The following is a 24,604-nucleotide window of genomic DNA, read 5'->3' as shown; positions in this document are numbered from 1 at the left end:
CTCACATTGTCATTTTTTCAGAAGCAGCAGGAGCAGTAGACTATTTCTGACTTGCCCATGCAACAATCAGCAGGAAAAAGTAATGTAATGAAAATTAGGAGCTCTGGGAGCCAGAACTCAGAAATTCAGGAGTCAGACAGTAAATGGGCTATTAGAGTGTTTCTAGTTCTTATCAGCTGCCCATCTAAGTTCTTACCTTATCTGTGACATGATTATGTACTGTAGTCCCAAATAGGGGACTCAGTGTTGTTTTTTTTTTTAATATTTATTTATATGTGTATAATACATACAGAATACACATTTAACAAAATGTCTTTAAAAATCATCTTGCTTCAACCTCCATAAAAACAGTTCCTGTGTTGAACAGTGGTGAAAGCTGTGACATTTGCATGACTCAGTAAACAAGACCACCTTTCCTTGATGAAATGCAGTTGGTGACCTTCAAACCTTTTGTGGAGCTGGGGATAAATGAGCAGCTCTGTTCCTCTGTTCTCCAAATAGACCTGATAGTTTCATTTTCAGAAAGTTGGAAGGCTGGAAGACTGGTTATTTTTGGGTGACTGGGTGCAGCAGTGCTCCATGTGCATCTTTCTGCTGTGAGAGTGTGTGTTATTGCTCACTGTACATCAGTTCTTATTTCCAGGGAAGCAAGAATGTTCTCTCCCAGAACTTGAAGGCAGAGCCTTTGGCTTTCATTTTATAATTCAACTTGTTGCAGTAAGAAAGAGGGATTGATTTCTTTTATACAGTGATGTCTGTGCCTCAGCAGATCCTGGAGATGGCAGTGGTTTCTTCATTCATTCTCCTCATTCTCCACATACTCCCCTTCGTTCTCATGCCTTGGTGGCATCTGCCTGGAGGGTTCATTTCTGTCTTCTTGTACCCTAAAATATTGTTTGGGAGTAGAGATTTTAAAACCAGCCAGAAACCTTGCTGAAGAGATTTTGTGTTAGAATACTTTTAAACTGCTCTAAGCTGATCTAGAACTGCACCCAGCTGAAGTCCACAACTTCAGTCTTGCTGGTGATGCAAGAGGTGCGGGAGCTACTTGTTTATTTTTCATAGCATGTGTGCTAATTCACATCCAGGGTTTGAATTTGTGCTAATTCACATCCAAGGTTTGGATAATTTGGTTCTGCCCAGAGACACAAAGGTGTCTGGGATTCCTGGGCATCTCCCATGAGGAGGGATGGGAGCCACTGGGGTGGACACTGAAAGGAGAAGGCAGTGCATGCTTTCCCAGATTTTTCTTCCCAGTTTTCCACTCCATCTGTTGGTGCTGGAGGGAGAAGGAGAACCCTTGATCTGTTCCATTCAGGGCTGCAGGGAGAGGTACTCACGTCATCTCGTAGTCAGTGTCCTTGCTTTCCCGGCAGCAGCAGCAGTAGGCAATGATCCCAATCACCACAATGGCAGCCACAACTCCCCCAATGATGCCAGCATACAGAGCTATGTTCATGGATGCTGTGTGGGAAGGGAGGAGTTAGCAGGGGCAGTGATGTCAGAGGGGATCAGCACAATCACTGCACTTCAAACCCCCCCACCAAACAAATGTGGAAGCCACATCTGTTGGACTACAGCAACTGGAAACAATTCTGTACTGGGTAGTACAGGAGCAGTTAGCTACTGACAGGGAGGAGCCCCTGGATCTGAACACCTGCTCTTCTTTGTCTCAGACATTTTAAATTCAGTGCTGACTCTGCACAGCTTTCATCACTTTTTGAACTAATCCAGTGCATTGGTGAGTGCTCTACTAGCATGTAAACCACTGGAGAGGGTCTCTCTTAAAGGTGTTCAGAAACCAGATGGTAACATTCCTCTCCTTTAATGCTTTGGCTCTGAGCTGAGATGTTCTCTCTGGTACTTCTCTTCCCCAAGGCAGCCCCATCTCTTACGTGGCACAACGCTGACTGTCATGTTGCAAAACTCCGTTCCCACTATGTTGGTTGAAGTGCAGATGTAAAAGCCAGAGGTGTCTGCTGAGATGTTCTTCAGAGTTATTTGTTGCCCTGTTGTGAAACACAAATCAGGCCAAAAAAGCTAAGAATAAAAGCAGGGGAGGAAGTGGCAACAGTGGCGCTCCAGTTCCAGCCCAGGGTGGCTGGACTGATGAGAGGTTATTAAAGCTGATGGATTGCTCTGTCTTGCTCAGGAGCTGCCATGCTCATCCCTAGGTTTTAGAGTGATTTGTGGGAGGATAAACAGAGTGTGCTGTTTTGATTACAGGGAACATGGTATTTGAACATTTCTTTTAGAAAGAAAACTGTAGGTGGAGGGTAGAGAAGTGTCTGTGCTTAGAGAAAGCTTTTTTTTTTTTTGCTGTTGTTTTGGCATTGGATTTTGAGAAATGTCAGATGCCCAAATCAGGACCTGGCTCTGAGAACTGGCCATCTTGATAAATTAACTTGTTCAACAAGAGAAAGCTCTTCGGTCCTGCATCTCTTAGGATTTCAGATATGAGTTATTTAGCAGTGGGGGGAAATGTTTTCTAGTCTGGGAGAAGCCACATAGGCTGTGTAGATAAACAAGAAGAGCTCTAGTGACAGGATTGCAGTGATGCTGATGCTTTCTGTCCAGCCTCACACGGCTCAGAACCACGGGCTGAAGCTCAGCTCTGTCTGCTCAGGCAGTCAGTTTGTTTGTTACATCTCCAGCTGATATGGGATGTGTAGTCCATGCTTTTGGTTTGTGGGAGAGGTCCAGATCCCTGCTCTGAAAGCAAAAGATCGAATACTTCTTAATGACTTTCCTGTTTCCCTGGGATCTCACTTTTTTACATTTAGGATTTGCTGGCACCTAGTGCCAGATAGTAGAAGAGCATGCAAACTGAGAAATGACAGGTCATATGCTTGCTTGATTGATTTTTTATTTTTATATTTTTTTTTAGTCTCTACATACTCCTTGTGTTTACTTGTCGCCCTCCTGGTGGTGGTTTTTTTTTTTTTTGTTTGTTTGTTTTTTGTGTGGGGTTTTTTTTTTTTTTTTTTTTTTTGCTGGCTTTGTTGGGTTTTTTTTTTGGGGGGGGTATGCGTGATGTTTGTAGCTCTTAAAGTCTCAGTCTAGAAGTGGAATTTAAATGCTCCTAATAAATCAAAAGTGATTGAGTGAGTGAAATGGGGGAAATGTGGGTCAGGTGCTGTGAGCTCTGAAGTTTCTCCTGAGGGGGTTCTGCAGGCTTTGCAGCAGTGGGGCTTGTTTAGCACAGAAGCCATTGCTTGTGGTGACAGCAGGGCAGCCAGCCAGCCTGGGGCACCTGGGGACAGTCACACAGGGCTTGGCCACGGGTGCTCCGATGAGAGCACAAATGAGGTGGGAATGGGCCAGCAGAGATTGCTGTTCCAGGGAAGAACAGGGCGGCAGCAGAAGCTGCTGCTGTGACAATCTGCTGTGCCCAGGGCTGTGTGTGATGCGCTGGCACCACTTAGTGGCCACTGAAATGAATGAAGTTCCTGCCCCTGCTGATACATATTTCATGCAAGAATGAGCTCCGAGTGTGGATATCCTGTGGAGTCTCATCATCTTTAGTGTACTTCCCTTAAACCAGGAAGGGTAGGTACAAACACTTAGTCTTCCTGAAGCTGGACAGGCCACAAAAAGCAAAGTTGTTTAATGAAATAAATCTGAGTCCTCTGTCACTGTTACACTTGAAAGAGTATTAAACCCTCCTTCCTGTATAAATAGTTCTGTCAAAGTTCTGTTGTGGAAAGTCAGCTCCTTTTTCCTTCCAGAATCTGACTTTTAAAATGAAAGCAAATACAGTGTTAGGGCCTGTGTGTCAGTCCTAAAGAACCAGAAGCCTTTTTCATGCTCAAAGTGCAATGGTGTAACTTTCTCATACCCCCTTCCTCTAAGTGAGGGGTCGTCTCTGGAAGAAAGCTTCCAGAGCCAGCTTGTGTTTCCTTCAATTTATAAAGAGATCTGCTCACGGTCAAGTAAGCTGGGATGTAAAGACACTTAGAAAACTCAGTGTTGTTCCTCATGTTATGCCTTACTCCCAGCAACTGAGAAATAATTATTTCTGACTGCTTCCAGAGCCATCCATCTTTCTCCCTAGGGGAGAGATGAAGTTAAAGCCTTTCTGACCATTCTTATTTCAGGTGAGAGTCCTTTCTGCTAAGTTACTCCTGAGCATGTCTTGTATCAAAAGGACAGCTTTTCAAACTCCTGTTCAGAGAACATCCTAGAATAAGCCTGAAGAGTGTTTTTGTATTTGCATTTTAGAATCTTCCCAGCCCTCATCTGCAGAGACCTCAATGCTTTGATGTGTTTCAGTTTCTCATACCTTCTGTGTATGCTAGCGGACGGGGCTCATTTTGCACATTGAAGCTTTTCCAGGTGTATTTGGGCGCTGGGGAGCCCTCCTGAGAAGCACAGGTCAGGTTGATTGTCTGTCCATATTCTGGTGTCCCCAGAATCTTGCATTCAGGCTTGGATGGTGCAACTGAAGGAAGGAAAAAGGAATTGTATTAATCAGAAGCAGTTTCTTGTTTCAGCCCATTTGCATCTCTGGTTTTTATTCTTGCAAGAAGAGGCTGGTCTTGCACCTGCCACCTTCTTCTTAAAGGAACTTGAAGTGAATTTGGATCTAATTTGTTCCTCCCTTTTTGGGAGAAACAAGGAAAGCCAAAAAGGAATTGCAAGATGCTTTTTGGGATCTGCCTGATAGTGTTAGGTGACCCATCCTTTGGTAAGTGGAGTATGACAGGCCATAGGGGGAATGAGGGAAGCCCTGTAATGATGCTTGGGTTATGAGGAGGGCGAGCTGTACACACAGCCAGTGTGTACAGTGTCTGAGGGAGCTGCCTGCTCTACGCATCCCAGCGTCCTTCCACAGGGAGTAGGAAAAGACCAAAGGTGGAATTGGCTATGATATTTTTTGCTATTAGAAGATCTGTTTAAGCCGATGTGGACGTCAGAGGAAGGGCAGGTGTGTGTGTCAGGGGTGTGGCACTCCGGTGTCACCGCACCCAGGACGAAGAGGTCCACGAGCGCGGCCTGGCGCGGCGGGTCGTGCCGGAGGCGGACGCTGCAGACGTAGGTGCCGTTGTCCTCCATGGTCACGGCGCCCATGGTGACGCTGATGTCCCCGCCGTCCACGTCGCCGTTGAACTGGAGGCGGTGGTCGTAGCCCTCCCCGTACTGCACCAGCCCGTCGAAGTAGCGCGTCACGGCGTCAACCTGGCGCGTGGGCGGGGCACAGCGTCAGTCCCTGCTTCTGCTGTGTCATCTGCCATCTAACTTGGTCCATCAGCCCACTCCTAAGGAGCAGCTTGGAAAAGAGAACCTTAAACTGCAGCAGTTTGGGAAAAAGCCAAGAAAAACCTAGAAATTCATCTCTGTTTCCATCTGGAATCCCTTTCTCACACCTTATCTGATTTCTTTTGCTGCGGCTTATTCACCTTTCCTCACCATGAGGAGAGGACAGCCCAAGACTTGGCTGAGACCTGTGTCAGTCAGATTGCCCTATGGGTGCACGAACTGCCAGCAAGGATCTCCAGAGAAGAAACCTCTGGCAGTTCTTGCAAGGAGATCTCCAAAAGCTGCTCCCCCTCTCACTAATTCCCAAGCATCAAGAAGAACTTTAAAAGTTTCTTAATTTTCCAATACTTCAAATGGATGTAGGAGACCTCAAGAATCTCTCCATGTACTGTTATCATCAACTTAACACTTTTTATATAGTATCAAAGATATGGGTACAACATATACATTTTATATATATATATATATATATATATTTAGAAATTGTGTGTTTCACATATTTTAATAGATGTAAATCCCACAGTACATACAGTGCTGTATCCTCAGTAAACAGCTGTAAGACCAGTAGGGGTGGGAGCTTTCCTGGTGTTGTGCGATAGATTTGGGATAAATTGCATCTAGTCTGAGCATTTCTGTTTGCACAGTTCTGGGATTAAAAAAAAATCTGGAAGAAGTCTTTTTCTTCCAGCATCCATTCCCACTAAGATTCCCTCTCCTGCCCCTTCTTGGTTGCCCTCTCATCTGTTTCCTTATGCAGCTCAGTTTACCTTGCTATCGATTTTCTTCCAGACAACCAGGTCTCCTCTGTCAACAGCTGAGTTTGTTCTAAAATTACAGCGCAGGGTAGCATTTCTTCCTCTTGCCACTTGGATTTGCCTCTCAGGTGCTTCCACAGTGAGGGCATGAGCAGACACAAGAACTAGGAAGAGAATAAATGCTGCACTCAGCAAAAATAACAATATCTGGATTCCATGGTAGTGTCTTTGGCCTCCTTAGATGCCACAATAACCCCTAATTCCCTGTCATCCAGGACATTGCCCACTGAGCAAGATGTGATGTGTGCTGCAGCTGATTGGCTCTGGGAAGCTGCTGCACACGATGGCTTAGAGCTAAACTCTGCTCTCTGTTCCTTGCTTCCCTCTTCTTCACCTGTTCCTGTATTGCCATGGAGTTTAGAAAGATGCTGTACTTTTTTCTCTGAGCCCTCCTTCAGCGTGACTGACACCCTTTGACAGCTCAGAATGTACAGAGGGAGACAGATAAACAGATACTACAAGTGCATCAGCAGTCTTAAGGATTCAGGCTAAACTAACAAACTGATATTGTCAAATTTCAAGGATCAGGAAAACTGTCAAATAACTTGCCTCGATCCAAATCCATAGAAAAGTGACATTTTGTGCTAGGGAATCAAAACCTGTTCATGTTTTTCATCCCTGAAAATAGAAAAACCTAGAGAAGCAAAGAGTGGTTGAAAGAAACAAGGGAAGAAAAGCTCTTAGTTTTGTCTAAAAATGAGTAAGGTAGTAGTCACCTTTGTTCAAAAACTCGAGCTCCTGCCTCTGGAGCACAGGAATAGCTGAGAGCTGAATAAAACAGAAATCCCTCTGTGCCCTGGGGAAGCACGCAGGGCACAGGGCAGGTGGTTTTTTACACTGAATTCCCTCTGACTTGCACTTAATTCATCATGTCTGATCATTGCCTGGTGGGCAGGTCTTTGTTATTCTCAGAACTGAGCTGGACATTTATGTCTGCCCTGCCATAGGTGACCTTCATGCCTGCAGGAGTCCATGGTTAAAAACACCTGCTTTCTCCTCACAGTTTGTGTGGGTTCTGTGTTTGGGTTTGCTGCTTTGAGGTTTTGGTTTTGTTTCTTTTTTAATGGCACTGTCATTTGTGGAAGATATTTGGGAAAACTGTAAATGGCAAGGAAGGAGGTGCTGCTCAGAGGTGCTCCCATGGCAAAGAGGAATGTGGTGCAGTAAGGAGAAAAGAGGAGGAAGGCTTCCACCCATGCTGGGGATGCTGCATGTGGTGACGAAGGTTTGCTTCTGAAAGCTGAATCACTGTTCCCTGGAGAAGATTGATCTGAAAAGTTGCCACCTAGCAAACTTTGGGTCCTTATTCTGCCATATCTTTGTCCAGGTTAGATCTATAAGGAAGTGTAATGTATAAGGGAGAGGGCAAAGCATTTCTAGATTGCACCCTGCTTGCAAACTGGTTGTGAATAGCCACTTTTTTAGACAGGAAGAGCACACAGCCCCCTGCTCTGGGTCAGTAAGTGAATGCTGTTGGCAAGCTGAGCACTGCCACATCCTTGACTAGCAGTGAACAAGAGTCCTTAGAAAATAACAGTGTGGGGACCCAGAAGGTTGTGTGGTCACTGCACTAAGAACCTGGGGTGACAGTTCAGGTAATTACACAGGTGCCATGGGCACAGGGATTTGCTTTTAGCCTAAATTCCATCTTTGCTGCATACTCCCAACAGCTGAGTCGTTCTGTATGCTCCCACAGAACAATGAACAGCTCAATGACTGAAATGTTGGGCTCTCACAGCTCAGAGCAAGGTGGTTTTCACCTCTTCCTCTGTGATGTGGCAGGAGTGGCTTCTGTTCTCTTGGGGATTATTTCATTTACAATGCTGATAGTCATGAGAAGGAAAGCGGGGCAAAGTATTGCTAGCATGCTTTTATTGCAGCCACTCCCAGATCTTTCCCTGCCCTGTAGCACCCAGGGCAAGGCCCATGTTTGCACAGCCCCTGGGCTCTTTCTGACTGCTGTTTTCATGTGCCCTCCCTATGAGAGACACCTGGGAAAGCTTTCTCCTTGCTTGTTGTGACTGGATAGAGATGCTTTCCTGCATTTAAGTGAAAAGCACCACTGTCTGTACTAGGAAATGGAGCAAAACCCATTTCCTGATCTTTTTGTCACTCAGAAACTGGTTCCACTGGGCTGGGGTTCACTGACAGGTCATAAACGCAGCCCTGAGGCAAAGAAACCACCCAAACCTCAGACTTCTTTTCCTTCTTCCAATTGGATGAGTCAAATCCTACAATAAATGAGATCTTTCTTTTATTCCAGACCTGTTTGGTGCAGAGTTGGGGAGCAGCTGAACCCAACACTGCATGTGAGGCACAGCCTGTAACACATTTATTCATCTGTTGCTGTCACTCTCGTGTCCCACTGCTTCTGGTGCTCTTCATTTGTCACCCACGTCTCTCTCTACATCCCAGAAGGAGCTTCCCTCTCTCAGGGAAGCAACAGTTTCATCCTGGGATGTCACTGACTCAGTGACATCCTTCCCATTTCTCACCACATTTCACTTCACAGTCAGTACATTTAAGAGTTGTGGTTTATTTTTCAAAGGTTGGGGATTTTTGTCTGAGCAGAAACAGAATCTATTCAAAATATGGCTGAAGGCAAGGGAAGTAAATTTTGAAAGAACTCCAAAAAAGGAGAGGACAAATAGCTTACATACTACTAGAGGGACAATGTCACCTAGATTTAAGCCTTGGAGTTACTTTTTTGCGTGTTATCACTTTGTGTGTTTATAGCATTTTAAAAAATGTGAGAGACATTTTGTATGTTTATAACTTGTTAAAAAATACGAATGGTTTTCTCCCCCTCTGCTTAGAGATTTGTACTTGTACAAAGGAAGAAGAAAACGAAAGTGACATTTCTGCTTTCACATTCCTTACTGAATAGTTGTTAACAGACTGAAGGGCAATTAATACAATTACAGGAATATTTTGTTTGCTGAAATAAATTGAGATTCTGATCAAGCAAAAAAAGGAGCATAATTTGCATAGCATGAAAGGTGAGAATGTTGAAAGAGTGAATATCAGTGGCTTTGCAGTAGTTACATAATGATCATCAAACCATGACCCAAGTGACATTTGTTGCATGTGGAGCCCATCCACTTTTTCTGATTACTTTAAACTTTGTGAATTTCCTTTTTGTGGGTCTTACTGTTGAAGTGAGGTTTTCAGGATTTTTAGTTCAAAAACCCCAAGCAATTCCCATGTGCGTAGCTTGGTCTGAAGCTTGGAATGAGGTTGTAGGAACATTGATATAAGAATATGAGACAGATAAAAGTCAGTGGAGCTGAGACTTCCAGAGGAGGAGATTCCTTCTTCAGAGATAAATATTGTATTAACAGAAACCAAGAAAATTGTTTATGAAAAATACTTTCAGTTTCATGAAGAACAGCATTTTTTCCTATTCCTAACAGTTTTGGGAGATGTGTGTGGATGTTCAGCACAGAGATGGTACACACACTTGTCTGGCCATAAGCACAAAGGAACCTTCACTAAACAAAAGAGGGACATACAAAGTGCACTGGAGTCCTTGTACTTTGTAGTGCTGGTTCCTGCCACCCAACCCTTGAGGACATAACCAAATTAGTACTCACTTGCACTGAAAATGAGGAGCCCAAGTCCTTTCGTCGCCGTCCCCCTCATCCCTCCTTTGTTTCACCTCAAGGTGCTCTTCCTTGTAATCTCCAGGAGGCTGGGTAGGTAATGGGCTTTCCGTGAAGGGCTGCTTTGCAGTGGCATTGCAGGTTCACTTCCTCAGTCTCTTAAAAGTGCTTCTGCCCCAGCCTGCCCCTCCCTTCCCAGCCCAATGACAAGCCACATCACCAGTAGGCTTTGACATCACCTGCTGCTCTCTGTAAACTTGGGAGCTCCTTGGCCAGTTGTGAACTTTCTCCCACAGTTAAACAGCCTTTCCTCGTTTCTCCCAACACGCAGGTGCACGGAGCAAGGGAAGGGTGTGGTGGGGCTGGAGTGTGCAGTGCAGCTGAAATCATGCATGTGATGGCAGGCACCTAGGGGAGGATAAACCTCATTTTTCTTAAGGAACAGAGTTGAAAAGGTATTAAAGTGTTTCACAATGCAGGCAGCAGCCCACATCCAGGCTTTAAGGACCTGAGGGCCTAACTCCATTTACTCTAAGTACTCATACAAATACATACTCTATGGCAGTTGGATGACTAATGGGTTATGTAAATATAAGTTATGTAAATATAACCTCAGCCAGGTTCTTACTCTCTGATGCTCACTGTTCCACTGCCCAGTGTGTGGCTTGCACAACAGGCACAGGTACCAAAGGTGTTGCTCCCTGTCTGTGCAGAAGGCTGCACAGATCACCCAGCCCATGCCTTGCAGCACTCTGGCGATGGGTCTGTCGAGGCATGGGCACTGAACAGCCAGCACTGCTCTCATGCTCTGGAAGGGCACTTGGGAGTCACAAATAATCACTGCTATCATTGACTGAAGAGTAAAAGGGGGACTCATGGCAGCTGGGGCAAGTATCTGACATTATGTTTAACTGAGGGCAGTGTGTCTTCTAAACATTTCACTGCCACTAGGCAGTGAGGGATGTGTCCATGTGGGATAATCATCTATGCTCTGTTTCTAGCCATTTGAGGGACAAAGTGACTTCTAGGGTGTGAGTGACCATTTCAGGCATCTAGATGGGACATCATGTTCTTAGATATAATTTTGAGATGAAATTAGTTGAATAATGCAGTATATTTTCGATGAACTTTGTTGAGGATTATGAAGGAGGCTTCCTCAAAACACCGCATAGCTGTGTTTAGTGTAGTAAAGCACATCTGTATCTTGCTGTTGTGCTGACCTCAGGCTTGTGTGGCAAATCTGCCAGAAGCCATGCTGAAGATTTGCCTTTTGGTCTATAGTTGTTCAAAATACCGCTCTGTCTGTGTCATTATTAAAGATACTGAGCAGTACTGGTCCCAGTGCAGGATCATGAGGGACACGACTTGTTCACAATCCCTGTTGGGATGCTGAGCCATTGACTGTATTTGGATCCCATCCAGCCACTTCTTTATCCATCAAATAGTCCATCAATCAAATCCACCTCTCTCCAAATGAGAGGTAAGGATGTTGTGTGGGACCATGCCAAAGTCAATACAGAAGTCCAGGTAGCTGACAAGTAGCTTACTTTCCCTTAGGTTGGAGTGGTTTCAGCCTGCACTGCATTTCCCAAGGATATCAGAGGTCGTACCTGCATTTCAGTTTGTGCCTGCTGGGATCCCCCTTGCCTGGAGGCTCTCTGCAGGCAGAGGTCCAGCCTCACTGCCTCTGGACTCTTTTCTGCAGCTGAGAAACCATCCAGCCCACAGCAGGGAAGGAGTTAAGTGCTTACCAGCTGCTGTCTGTGAGGCACTGAATTCCTTCCCGTGCAATCCAGCAGCCAGTGTCAGGACAGCTATATTTAGAAGGCTGATAAAGGTTTGGTGCCAACAGTTGTCCTGCCCCTCGATGAAGAAGCAGTAGAGAGAGTGAGAGGGGGGCAGCTGGTTGCTTTCCCCCCCAGTAGCTCTCCTTGCTGTCTTCAGTGGCCTCCTCTGCCGTGCTGCCAGCAGGGACCCGCAGTGGAGCCATCAGGCACAGGGTAAGTTCCCTTTCCTTGCTCACCCTTCTCCCTGCTCGCTGCCTGTGGGTGACCACGCGGCCGCCATCCCCCAGCCTGAGCCCGGCTGCCGCTGCCTCTTGTGGCACTGAGGCACTGAGGCAAGGGTCCCTCTGCCTGGGCCAGGGCAGGTGTTGCCTGCTGTGTTTCAGTGTTCCTCACTGAGCTGTCGTGCCCTTGCTCTCCCACACCCAGGTTGAGAACAGCAGCCTCCACACAAAGGATTACAAGGACAAAGTCCCCAAGCCTTCAAGCTCCTTTGGCTTTAAGCTTTAGGGGCGTTTCATTTTGGGGACACGAGGTCTCATGTTTCTTGCCCCTGACCCTGTTTCCAGCCCAGCTCTGGCTGTGTACAGCTCCTTCCAGCCACCTCGTGCGGTCGGTCAGGCGAGTATAGAGTTTCTGCCCTGCCACCCCTTCCTTCCTGGCCTTCCAGCACCCTTACTCACAGGCAAAGAGCATTGGTGCTCGCTGGGCAGCAGCCAGGGAGCTGCATGAGGCCCTGGGAATGGCAGGTGCCCTGGAAAAGGAGCCAGCACAGCCCTTGTGGAAAGGGCTCCTCACAGGAGCAGTGTGGGAGCTCTTCTGCTGTACCCCTGCCACTTGTGCCCCAGAGCCAGGGACTGGCCTTCTGTGCATCTCTGTGTAATGGCTGTCCCTGCTCCCTGCAGCGGGTCCGCAGCAGCCGCCATGGCCAGCGGCAGAGACTCGGACAGCGAGGAGCCGCCGGTGCCCCAGGAGGAAGAGGAGGAGGAGGAGGCGGGCCCGGACGTGAAGGCCGTGCAGGCCCATTACCTGCGCAGCCCCTCGCCCAGCCGGTGAGTCCCCAGGCACCAACACGGCTCCTGGCAGCACGTGGGAGTGCTGCCCTTCCCTGCTTCCCTTCCTCCTCTCCTCCACCCTGGCGCCTGGGCCAAGCTGAGCCCGGGGATTCCCTGCCCTCCCCGAGGTGGGGTCAGTGTGCCACTCACACAGGGCCCGCAGAGACAGGACTCCTGCACTAATGAATCCACCCTGCTGGGAGACTGCAGCAGGGATAAACTGCAGGAAGGATTACTATGGGCTGCTGGTGTCCCTCTTCCCTGTCTCACCCTCTCATACCCCTATGCTGAAACTTCTGATCCAATTTCAACTCTTCACAAATTCAGCTTCATCTTTATGTCCATTATAAGGATTTGTGGATTTATTGAATGTTGATATTAGGCTTTGCCAGCCCTAGAAAGACCAAAGATCTTGGGATTTGGGTTTGATTCAGAACCAGCTTTAGCTACAGGCTTCAGGCACTGAACAGGAGGCTGTCACAGCACAAGCAGAAATTGAGTTACCTCAAGCAAAACAAGCATGATTAGATGTGTTTTCTCCTAACACAAGGAAAAATACACCCCTCTGTTCTCTTTTCCTAAAGCAAAATGCTCTGCAGGGCTTTCTGTAACCTTTGAGATGCTTTAGCTGAAAGCAAGAAGTAGGGATAGAGTTTAAAAGGAACCTTCCCCAGTGTCCCTTGACAAGTAGGAGGTTATGAAATGTTTCCTGCTAACTGTGGGACACTGCAGAAAAATTGAGTACTTATTTCATTTAACCACATGAAATCAAAATTGTTTAGGAAGATCACTGAGTTCACATAAAGTAAAATTATGTATTGAGCTCTCTCCTACTGCTCATCAGTCACTCAAAATGAACAGAAACATCTCTCCAAATTATTCCTTTCCTTTTCCTTTTTCCTTTTTCTCCCTTTTTTTCATGCTGTCAGTGGCAAAACACAGTGATGAAAATGGCAAGACCATTCCCAGCCAGAAGGGGGTCCTTGAAAGATCCAGGCTTGGGCAGATTCTGTGTTTCACAGAGGCTCAGGGCAGCTACAGGTAAAACATGTTGAGCTTGTGGTGGCAGATTATTGCCACCTGCTACCTTTTTATTGAGCTTGGGGGCAGCCTTTACAGCAGAAGGAATCGAAAGCAGGGCATAGCTGCAAATTTGTGTCAGCTCCTGTAAATGAGACTGAGACTCCCCTTGCTCATCTCGTAAACTGCTTTGAAGAACTAGAAGAGGATTACTTGCAGTCACGGTTGACAAGTGCTGGAACTCAGCTAAATGACCTGGATGAGCCTGTTAAGTGGTTTCCGATGGCTGTGCCCTCTGTTTTGATTCTGGAGCCTGAAAGCAGTTCAGCTCTCCAGACACTGCTGCACCCTGACTGCATATTAATCACCCTCCCTCTCCTGCTTTAATTAAACAAAAACAAACAGTCTGCAGGCCTTGCATTGCCAGAGAGCTTCTGTGATGGCAGCACACTTGTCCTGGTGATTTGTACCATCTATTTGGAAGGCAGTGTAGAGGGTGTAGATCAGGGAAAAAGCCCTGTAAAATATTTTGTTAAGATGGCCTAACTGAATCTTCTTGGACTGTATAGGTGGATCCAGAGAGAAATGTATTTGTTTTTAAGGTTGTGGCCTTTTTTGCTTAACAAAAACTTGCTACACTATGTCAAATAACACTTCAAAGGTGTTTGTGGGTGTCGTAGTGGTTTCTGACCCACAGTGACACAACACTGAGTGAGTGGAGAGACTGATCACAGGTTCATGCTCTGAAGTGCCCAAGGTACAAAGTACTGAGGGAGAGATTCACGGGCTTCAATCTCAGTGCTTGCACTGAAGCTTGTGGTAGCTCAAAGGATGCTTGCAGGCAATTAACTAGCAGAAAGAAAACCCAACAGTTTTCTAGCACAATCTGTTTTGAATTACTCAATAAATTCTAGTTAGAGCCATGTTTATATCTGTCTGTCTAAGCGGGAGTTATTTGTGAGACTTTTTCTTGTGATCCATCCCCTCCCAGTCTCAAACCAGACACTGATGTTCTCTGCCCATAAACTCCTCCACCAGGCAATCTGATCACACTCCCAGCCCCCTGCAGCTTCTCCTCATGGGACCTGTCTGCATCCTGCAAACACTGGATACCGAGACATCTTTGAAGCCTGTAGTGCCATGCTAGAGATTGGGGTGGGAATGAGATGTGGGAGAAGAGCTGGGACTTCCCTTCTACAATCAAAGAATCCTCCCTGCTCTAGTTCCTTGTTATTCCACTCTGGAATGGGTGAAGAGGGCTGAAGTCCTGGGGATGGGATCCCAGTGGATCCCAGCATTTGCCTAACAGGCAGTGTGGTTGGTTGGCAGGTATTCAGTGATATCAGACACTGACACAGAGAGCATCTTCATGGAGCCAATCCATCTGTCATCTGCTGTGGCTGCCAAACAAATCATCAGTGAAGGTAAGAGACTATGCAAGTTACAGAGACCTGAAGTTGCACTTGCTTTGCCTTTCTCATCTACAGATCCTAAATGATAAAAAAGCCCTTATGAGAAAACTCCATCTGAAGTAGAGAAAGAAAGATCAACTTACAGAAAGGTTTGGTGACCTCCTTTGAAGCTGTGCAATGAATCTGTGGCAGAATTGTGTACTGCAGGGGTAAAAGTTTGAGTGCTGGTTGCTTGCTGCAACAAGCTAAATCAGACTAGAATGGAATAGAATAAAATAAAATGGAGTATTTCAGTTTGAAGGACATAGGTGATGATCTAAGTCCAACTATCAGGGCTGACCAAAAGTTAAATCATGTTATTAAAGCACTGTCCAACATCTCTTAAACACTGTCAAGGATGGGGCATTAACCACCTCCCTAGGAAGCCTGTTCCAGTGTTTGACCACGCTCTCAGAGAAAAAGTGGTTGTCTATGTCCAGTCTGAATCTCCCCATCTCAGCTTTGAACCATTCCCACATGTTTGACCACTGGATACAAGGGAGAAGAGCCCAACAGCTCCCTCTCCACTTCCCCACTCTGGGCCTGGAATAAGGGTGCCCTTAACTCCCAGGCCTTGGGCCAGTGTGGGGCTGAGTGCAAGGTGCCCTTCTCATTGCTGATTGCCCTGAGGCAGCTCCTAGGAACACGTACCTGCCCACACTGCAGACAGAGCAGGGTGGTATTTCTGGGGAAGAAAAGCCACAAGGCTTGTCCAGGCACAAGTAATGATAGCTCATCCATTTGCATTGTTTTTGTGTGCTTTTGGTTACAATGTCAGTTTATTCCAGAGCTGAAGACAAAGGATGTCAGGGTGGACTCGGTGTGTCCCAGGATGCTGGAGTCTGCGCAGCAGCTGATGGTGGAAGACCTGTACAACCGAGTTAAGGAGAAGATTGATGACACCAGCTTGTTTAACACGCCGTGTGTGATGGACTTGCAGAGGGCACTCATGAAGGACAGGCTGGAGACCCCCAGGGATGCTGTGGATGAAGTCTGGCCTAATGTCTTCATAGCAGAAAAGTGAGTGTCAGCTTCTGTCATCAAGCTGCACGAGATTCCCAGTAAAGGGTCAGATGGAACCATTGAAGGCATAACATGTATTACATGCATCTAATACCTTTCATCCCTAGAGAGCCCTAAAGTGTTTTTCAGACTGTGCTCACAGAAATCTCTATGCACTGGAAAGTAAATACTTCTGGAATAGAATCAGCAGCTTTCCTATTCTGTTTAGATGCCTCAACAGTTTAAGAGAGGAAAAGACAAATTAGCCCAAATTCCACTGTTCTGACTGGAATTTGGCCCTAAAATTGGAACTAAAGTCTTTGGTATGTAGAAGGGAGTTTAAAAGGTAATGCCAAAGCAAATGTCAAGTAAACATTATTAGGTATCCTGTGCCGTGGTTCAGCTATATGTGTAAGTGAGCAGACAGAATTAGAAGGGGATATAGAGTAAAGCATCAATTATGGAGTGGTAAAAATTGATAAATAAGTACATGGTCTGATCCTAGGATGGCAGTATGAGTTTCAAACCAAGCTGGAGTGGAAACAGAGCATGTGGCTCTACAGGCTTCTTGTTTTCTTCTCAGAGTGAGTATTGGAAAGGGATACCTGTAGAACTCTCAAAGGACATTAAGACCTGAGTAGTGCCTCATGCTGAATGAGTTGCATGGACTGGGAGTTATGTAGACTTTGTAGCATGCAGCTCTTTTCCCACCTAAAATAGGGGCACTGATATCTAACACGTTTTTCCCTTTTTTGCAGAAGCGTTGCAGTGAACAAAAGCCGTTTGAAGAGACTGGGGATCACCCATGTCCTGAATGCAGCTCATGGCACAGGTGTCTACACAGGAGCAAGTTTCTACAATGGTCTCAATATCCAGTACCTGGGCATTGAAGTGGATGATTTTCCAGATGCAGATATCTCCAAACACTTCCGCCCAGCTGCAGAGTTCCTTGACGAAGCCCTGCTGACTTACAGAGGTAAGAGGAGGTTGAAGTGGTTCCAGGGTGCTTGGGAATTAACAGGAGGAAACCTTACTCTGATAAACAGCTGATATGCCACACTTGTAATGGGGTAGAAGGCAGAGCCTTTGCCCTCTGCATGACAGCGAGCACCTCCTGCCTGTTTCTGCCCAGTCTCATTCAGAACAGGAGGGAGCAAACTGGAAAGGGGAGGCAGCCCAGCAGCCCCATGGCTTCAGGTTCAAAGTAGGCTGCAAGTCAGCTCCTGCAGCTGATTTGAAAGAACCTGACTGTAGCAAAGAGTAGAATCCCTGCTCTAATATTTTTTTTTTAAATATTGATAGTCTATAATACTATATAAATAGAGAGATAGGTATATTCCTGTACCATGCACTTTCCAGTTTTGCCATGATGCCATAAACCAGGCTGATTTACCAGAACAACCCAAGTGGGTGAGTTGAACCTCTGGGTGTCTACACCCAGGCTGCTGTCAGATTTGCTGGACTTCAATTCCATGGCAACTGTTACTCTGTGGACCTCCAGTGCACTCTAGTCATTTTATTGCACATTCAGTGGACAGTTAGAAATATCTTTTTGCAGTTCAGTATTGAAAGAAGCACCGGGGTCTGTGATATCACTGATATTCCTCATATAAATTGTCAATTAATCTCATTTCTGTGGAGAGGCAACAGAAAGCACTAGTGACAGTAAGAAAAGTGTAAAGTTTTGTTTGTATGCAAGGAATGTTGAGCCAGTTTTCATAGCTGAACAACACAAGGAGGATGCACCAAGGCAGATGAACCTTGGAAGAAATGAAAGGAAGGAGATCTCCCCCTCTTGGTGAGCTGTTAGATTGGTTTAGCTGGCTGGTAAAACACTTGGAAGGCAACCAAGACTTTTGATGCTAAGGTATTAAAGAGATTTCAGGATTGGAGGAAGAGGTTCATTAGGTAAACCTCTTGTGGTAACATATCAGCAGTTAGAAAGATGATGCTTAAATTGGCTTCATTAAGTTTCAGTGCAAACAGATTGATTGAACTGGAGTCTATCACACATTTAGAAGCAGTAATTTCAGTTGTTTGCAAGCTAGCAAAGCCTCATTTACACTCTCTCCGTATTTACAAGCTTTCCTTTAGCTGTAATTTGCCATACAAGTAACTTAAACCCCAAACAATTTGTCTGTGCCAAAGTTTGGTTTTCTGTAAGACGTAGTAAATGCTGTAAAATAAAGCAGATCCTCAGTTTTGATTCTTGCTTATACCATTACTGGTGGAGGACAGTGGGTCCCACTAGTTTAAAGCATCTGGATCAGTTTGTCAAATTCAGCTCTTTTCTGATAGTTGCTTGGTTCTGTTCTTGTAAGATATAACAGGACTTTGGCCTCCAGCCAGTCTTCAATGTAATTGTTTGAGGGTACCTTGCGAAACTGATCTAGATCCTGGCAAAAATACTATTAAATTAATATAAAATTGTTATTTAAGTCCTATAATGTGCCTTATAGGAAAAATAAGTTACTTGCTTATCCTCCCAGTACCTTCCTGGAGGCTAATGCTAATATCTCACTTTTTACATATTGAGAAAAAAGCATGGAGAGCTTAAATGTCTGACCCTATGTCAGCTAGCAAGTCAAGATTATCTCACTTGCCTTTCTAATACCTATTATAAGCTTTTTGACTATTTGAGTAAGTGAAGTGTGTAGGTGAAAATACAAATACTATTTAAATTGTTTGGAAATGTGCTTGCCCACAGTTTTTGAGACTAATGTGCTTTTTTTTTGTATGTATCTAGATTTTTATTGAGGTAAAGCTAGTGAATATTTAGTGTTGGTTTCAGTCTCTGAAACATATAATCAGTGTAGTTTTTAACACTATGCAGAGAATGCTTTTGTGCTACATACCAGAGCATCCTGTCTGTTATTGGAAATAGCTGATGCCTTTCATGTTCACTGTCTGTAGGCAGAATCCTTGTCAGCAGTGAGATGGGGATGAGCCGCTCAGCTGTGCTGGTGGCTGCCTACCTGATGATCTACCACCACATGACTGTTCTGGAGGCTCTGATGACCCTGAGGAAGAAGCGTGCCATCTACCCCAACGACGGCTTCCTGAAGCAGCTGCGGGAGCTCAACGAGCAGCTCTTGGAGGAGAGAGAGCTGGAGCGTTCTGGAGATGAGGACGTGACTCCAAGCCAAAGTCCTCTTCCCTGTGCAGGGACTTCTTCACGGCTCTCTGGAGCTGGGGACTCAGGGAGCATCAAGGGAGCCAAAGCCCACTCCATCACAGTAGAAGAAGAGGACACCAGCAGCATTCTGGGTAGTTTTATGAGCTCTTCGTCAGTGGAAAAAACTAGCTGGGTTTCCAAACACTCCACCCTGATCACTGAGGAGGAAGAGGAACAATTGTATGAGGAATGGAGGAAGAAACAAGGCCTGTCTGTAAAGGAAGCAGGAGTTCACCATGAAAGAAGAACATCTCCAAAGCATCTGGATCAGGAAGAGGAACAATCTGATGAAGATGTGGAACGGAGGATTCACGATTGGCAGCGCAGAAATGAGAAATACCAGATGGCAGGTACAGCCAGGGAGGAGGATGGTGAATGCAGCATGGGAGGAAGACCTTACCCATCAGGTGAATTCAGTGATGTTGAGAGTGTGAGCAGTTTTGAGATCCGAACCCTAAAGAAGCAGCTGGAAGCCAGTAGCTTTAGCAGGATGAGGAGGAGCCGCACAGACTCTGTGTCTTCTGAGAGCACCTGGGACATGTGGAATCAGAGGCTTCTGGAGATTGAGAAAGAAGCTGCTCAGAGGTATCATTCTAGGAATAAGACCTGTGGGGAAAGACAATCCCCAGAAATGGGAAGAAAGGAGAGGGATGTGGATGAGGAGAGTGTGCTTTCAGACTCCTCCTGTAGCTCCTTCTACAATTTCTGCCAAAAGAACAAGGACAAGTTGACTCCTCTAGAAAGGTGGAAGGTCAAGAGGATCCAGTTTGGCTTTCACAAGAAGGATTTAGAACCATCATCTGCACCATCTCCAGCAGAGGATGGCAGCCAGGCAGGTCAGGAGGAAACAGAAGGGAAGAGTTTGTCAGATATTGATCTGACTGCTTACCAGGCTTGGAAAATGAAGCGGCAGAAGAAGGTGGGCAGTGAAAGCAGCAAGGAGGAATTTGTGGAATTTGCCAAAACTGAGGATTCTGCTTCAGCTAAAAAGAGACAGAGGCGTGTAGAGCTCCTTGAACGTTCAAAGAAAATTTTAGAAGAAAGCCAGTCCATGTGCAGCTGGGAGACAGAGAGTACAATGAGTGGGAGTATTCCCCTGTCAGCTTTCTGGTCTTCAGCGCCTTCTGCAAGTGGTGCTGACGATGCAGCTTCTGCCCTGAGCATGCAGACAAATCATTCATCTTTGTCACAGGCCAGGAGTTGTACTGGAGCAACAGAGATGCCAAATATACCCCTTCCCAATCTCCCAGTTGGCCCAGGTGACACAATATCCATGGCAAGCATTCAGAAGTGGATCGCTAACGTGGTCAGTGAAACCATTGCTCAAAAGCAGAATGAGATCCTGATGCTGTCCCGTCCATCGTCCGCCATGGCCTCCCTGTCAGGAGACCTTGGCAGGCGAGCAGATGACGACAAAGTTTCTCTTCTCAGTGCTCAGAGTGGCTCATCCCTGGCTGCCTCTCAGCTCCACCAGCAGGACCTGCGCAGGGCTGAGTCTCAGTCTGTGCTGTCCTGCAACACCTCCGTGAGCGCAAGGACAGAAGGGACTGCTTCAAACATGAAGATGACCCAGACAAGCAAACCACTGTACAGCCTCTTTGCTGATGATGTTGACCTAAAGAAACTCAGGAGGAAGGAGAAAGAGATGCAAATGGAAATGAGAGAAAAAATGTCAGACTATCAAATTGAAAAGGTGATCAGAGACAATAAACGCAGCACTTTATTTAAAAAAAAGGTGACCAAAGCAGAGGAAGATGAAACAGAAGATGACAGAGAGAGTACAACAAACAGCCACAGGCGTCCCTTGCAAGCAGATTTTGACAGAACTGATGCAGTCTTTGATCTGTCCAGTCAACCTGCAGCCTCAGGTGCACCAAAGTCAGAGGTAGATACTGATATTACCAAGTGGCTCAATGGCCTGAAAGCAGAAAGAGAACCACCGTCATATTATAATCAGACTGAGAAAGCTAGAGAGAAATATAGATCATCCAGAGTTAGACAGATGGATTCTGAGACATCTAGTTACAGATTCTGCAGATCCCAAAGAAAAGAGCTAGATAGCTGTTCTTCCTACGAGTCAACAGGAGATTCACTGAGAACCATGTCAAGATTTTCCTCTGCTTCTGCAAAAGAGGACAAAAAGATGTACAAGTTCACGAGGTCCAGGGTCAGTGAGACAAGTTCCAGAGGAAGCAGCCCAGATCTGCATGTTTTCAGCCAGTCACCTGAACCACCCTTTGACTCTGAATCCCCTGAACCATCTACACAGAGCCGAGTTAGAGCTCATCACGTGGAGGCATGTGAAGAGGAGGCCAGGTCAGACGTGTCAGAGTGTGGAGCAAAGAGAAAGTTCACCCAAAGCTTTTCAAAGTCTGAAGAAGATGGAAAGAAGGAGGCAAAAGTGGAGCAAAGTGAAGAAAGGTTTGCATCTAGGCAGGTCTCTCAGTACAGGCGAAGCGCACGTAAAGAAGAGGAAGAAGAGATGGATGATGATGCCATTATTGCTGCTTGGAGAAGCCGACTAGAGGAAACTACAGCAAAGCTCCAGCGGAGAAGGGAAGAGTGACCAAGATCAGACTCCAGGAACACAAGCAGAGCCACAGAGTCCCTGAATCACTCACTCATCATTATATTTTTGATAATCCTTTGTGGTTTGTAGGGCATTTCCTGCAGATAGTTCTCTTCTTAATCAAAAGCGATGAAGGGAAGAGGTCAAGTTCTGCAAGTGTTTGTGGTTTGTCAGAAAGAAGATGCTGGTATTAAATGATCAATGTAGGTAGGAACACAATGTTAGAAGCCATTAGGAGCCAGACGATGTTTCAGCAGCAAAAGCAGGTAACGGTGACACCTCAAGTCAAAAGACCAATCACATCCCATTTTGGTTATTTCAATTTCCTAGTGTCATTAAAGACTGGACATGTTTTTTCTAGGATCTTTTTGATCATAAATGGAAGAAGCCAACAGCCTTTTCTAGGAACTTAGAGAATGCTTTTCTCTTAATCAGTTTTACTTTATACGACTGAGAAGATATTACCAGGTAGGCTCCATTTTCTGCACTAGCCTTACGAATGTCTAGAGAAGTAAGACAGTTCAGGTTTATATGTGTTCTGTTTTACTTTACTAAATAGCAGAAGCAAAGTGGAATACTTGAAAAAAGAAGATGTGTCCTGTTTAGAAGTTAAGTGCAGTAATGAATGTATTCATTGTTTTCCATTAGATAGAGTCATCTATGCTCCAGTATGGTTGGTTCCTCCCAATAACTTCAGGTCAACAAAGGAAAAACACAGTAATATGAGCAGCCATCCAAAAATCTTTTTTTTATGTAGTTAAAGAGATAGAGTTAGGATTAGTGTTAGTGTAGGCTGGGTTTCTGAGTATTGACTTCACTTTGGTTTATATGCAGCTCAGCTAAATTGGTGCTTTTGTGTTTATAGTCAGTTTAATTTTCAACATGATTGCCTTGAAAGAAAAGAGCAATACACAAACTGACCTCATAATAAAATTGTTTAATTACACCATAGGTGTAAGGTACCGTGCACCTAAGGAGAAATTGTGTGTCTGTGAAGGTGGCACCTGGAAACTTGTTTTTAGGAGGCGCAGGTAGGTTCAAATGGCATCTTACAGTTAAAGTGTTCTTATATCCTGAGCTACACAGGAAGAAGCCCAGCCTCCATGGTAACTGAGTACTCCAGGTTAAGAGCCTCAGGTCTTTCCATGCCCTGCAGAGCCTTGTGAGCTTGTGTGACACAACCCACCAGCTTGCCACAGCATCACTTGTGTGTCTTTCCACACCACAGCACCCAACCCTCACCAGTCAACATCCTCCACCTCTCTCTTGTAAGCACATAGGCCGGTTTCTACTGACTGGCTCAGGAATTGTCAGTTCTCTCTTCTGTACAGACTGTATTTTGAACCAACAAAGCCCTCTGGCAGAGCTGAATCTAAAACAACAATGGAGGGATGATGCAGTAGCGCTGTCTCACAGGAAGTTTGTCTTTTTCTTGTAATCTCTTCTCCCTCCCACTGTGATGCTTAGAGCTCACCATTACCATTGTGCTAGTACCTCTCCCTATTTTAATTGTGTAATGCAGACAGCAAGCTCCACAGGGCAAGGGCCTGCTCTTTGTCCCTGTCTGTATGGCGCTGCGTGCATCAGCAATGCTATCTAAATAATGGTTACTGATAACAAAATGCAGCTGGCAATTTTCCTAAACTTAGAATCATTTCTCTCAACTATAACTCACTGATCAGACATTATCCCTGCTTCTCTGAAGATAAAGATGATTCTTTCTGACAGCCAGGACTGGGGTAAATGATAGCTACTTATTGTCAGGTGAATGGAGTCTCACAATCAGGTGATTAACCAGTAACAAAGCTAGAAAAAATATGAGAAATCACTTACTTGTGTGGGTTGTTTTGGGGTTTTGTGGTTTTGTTTTTTTTTTTCAGTAAACTCAGATTACATTTCTGAAATACATAAGGAACATGGTTGTGCTAATGTTTCAGGCATGCAGAGATGCTCTATGGTTTATAATGCTCTTCTACTATAAAATAATATATTATACAATGCATCCCTTCTTTCTGTATATTTCTGTGAGTTGCTATTTTTAAAGTAGTGAAATTCCAGGTCTTGAGCCACATTCTGAGAATTTATATTGAATTTCAGCAGTGTGTGTTAGGATAGGCATTTTGCTCTTTCCTTCATCCCTGGTAAAGTTGCTCTGCAGAAAACAGCTCTGCATAGACATATTTGGAGCTTGCTTTAATTTCATCCTAGAAAAGGTCTTAAGTTTTGATGGATCAAAGTGGAAGTGTGCAGTACCTTCTGGCACTGAATTTACTTTTTTATCAAAGGCTGATTCCCTCTGAAAAATCCCTCCTGCTTCCTGTGCCTGGATGTTCCCAGCAGACAAGCCTGTCCTCTGCAGTACTGCAGGGGGCATCTCGCGCTGTAAAAGACGAGCAGTAGATGATGTAGTAATTGGTTTCATTTTGCACTGTACAGCACAGCCTTTGTTTGGGCAGCATTTTGATTTAAACACTAATCTAGGTCTGCTACCCAAATAAATTATTCAAGACCAAGGGGCAGAATATGGTTCTGTAACAAGTCTGAGCCAGACCATCCTGATAGCGAGTTTTGACCCTTGTGAGAAAGGGTTAAGTGGGTTCTGCTGACTCATTGAGGTAGGTGGCTTATTAGTTCACTTGTGTAAAAGGGAGATAAAAATGGTTTGCTGGGGAGAGGCCATCTAAGATGCTGGCTGAGCAGCCATGAGGGAGAAGCCTTAGAAATAGCTGAACTTTATTTTCTTATTGCTTATATCCTTGTTAATAAAGCCAAACCCCCAAAGCAATAAGGGGGTGGGGATCATTTTGGACTCCATGCAGTATATGGCCAGTGCTTGAAAGCAAGATGGGAAAGGCTCCAGCTCACAGGTATA

The 24,604-nt window shown here is 45.4% G+C and overlaps 2 protein-coding genes across 2 annotated transcripts; one reads left to right on the top strand and one right to left on the bottom strand.

Moving 5' to 3' along the window:
* Window positions 1–414: 414 nt before the first annotated feature.
* GPA33 (glycoprotein A33) lies at window positions 415–9,881 on the bottom strand. The gene is made up of 7 exons (XM_058800384.1): window positions 9,668–9,881; window positions 6,027–6,178; window positions 4,968–5,178; window positions 4,283–4,441; window positions 1,896–2,009; window positions 1,341–1,464; window positions 415–884 (listed from the first exon to the last, which is right to left on the bottom strand). Exons 1-7 carry the CDS (start codon window positions 9,714–9,716, stop codon window positions 794–796), a joined length of 900 nt encoding a protein of 299 aa, XP_058656367.1. The 5' UTR covers window positions 9,717–9,881; the 3' UTR covers window positions 415–793.
* A 2,503-nt stretch (window positions 9,882–12,384) lies between these two features.
* STYXL2 (serine/threonine/tyrosine interacting like 2) lies at window positions 12,385–22,886 on the top strand. Its single transcript, XM_058800150.1, has 5 exons — window positions 12,385–12,512; window positions 14,865–14,959; window positions 15,775–16,006; window positions 16,747–16,964; window positions 18,902–22,886. The coding sequence occupies exons 1-5, from the start codon at window positions 12,385–12,387 to the stop codon at window positions 21,727–21,729; spliced, it is 3,501 nt and encodes a 1,166-aa protein (XP_058656133.1). The 3' UTR covers window positions 21,730–22,886.
* Window positions 22,887–24,604: the final 1,718 nt, after the last annotated feature.

Source organism: Ammospiza caudacuta, chromosome 2 (assembly GCF_027887145.1).
Source record: "Ammospiza caudacuta isolate bAmmCau1 chromosome 2, bAmmCau1.pri, whole genome shotgun sequence".
Classification (NCBI taxonomy): domain Eukaryota; kingdom Metazoa; phylum Chordata; class Aves; order Passeriformes; family Passerellidae; genus Ammospiza; species Ammospiza caudacuta.
This window is presented reverse-complemented; position numbering and strand designations above follow the sequence as displayed.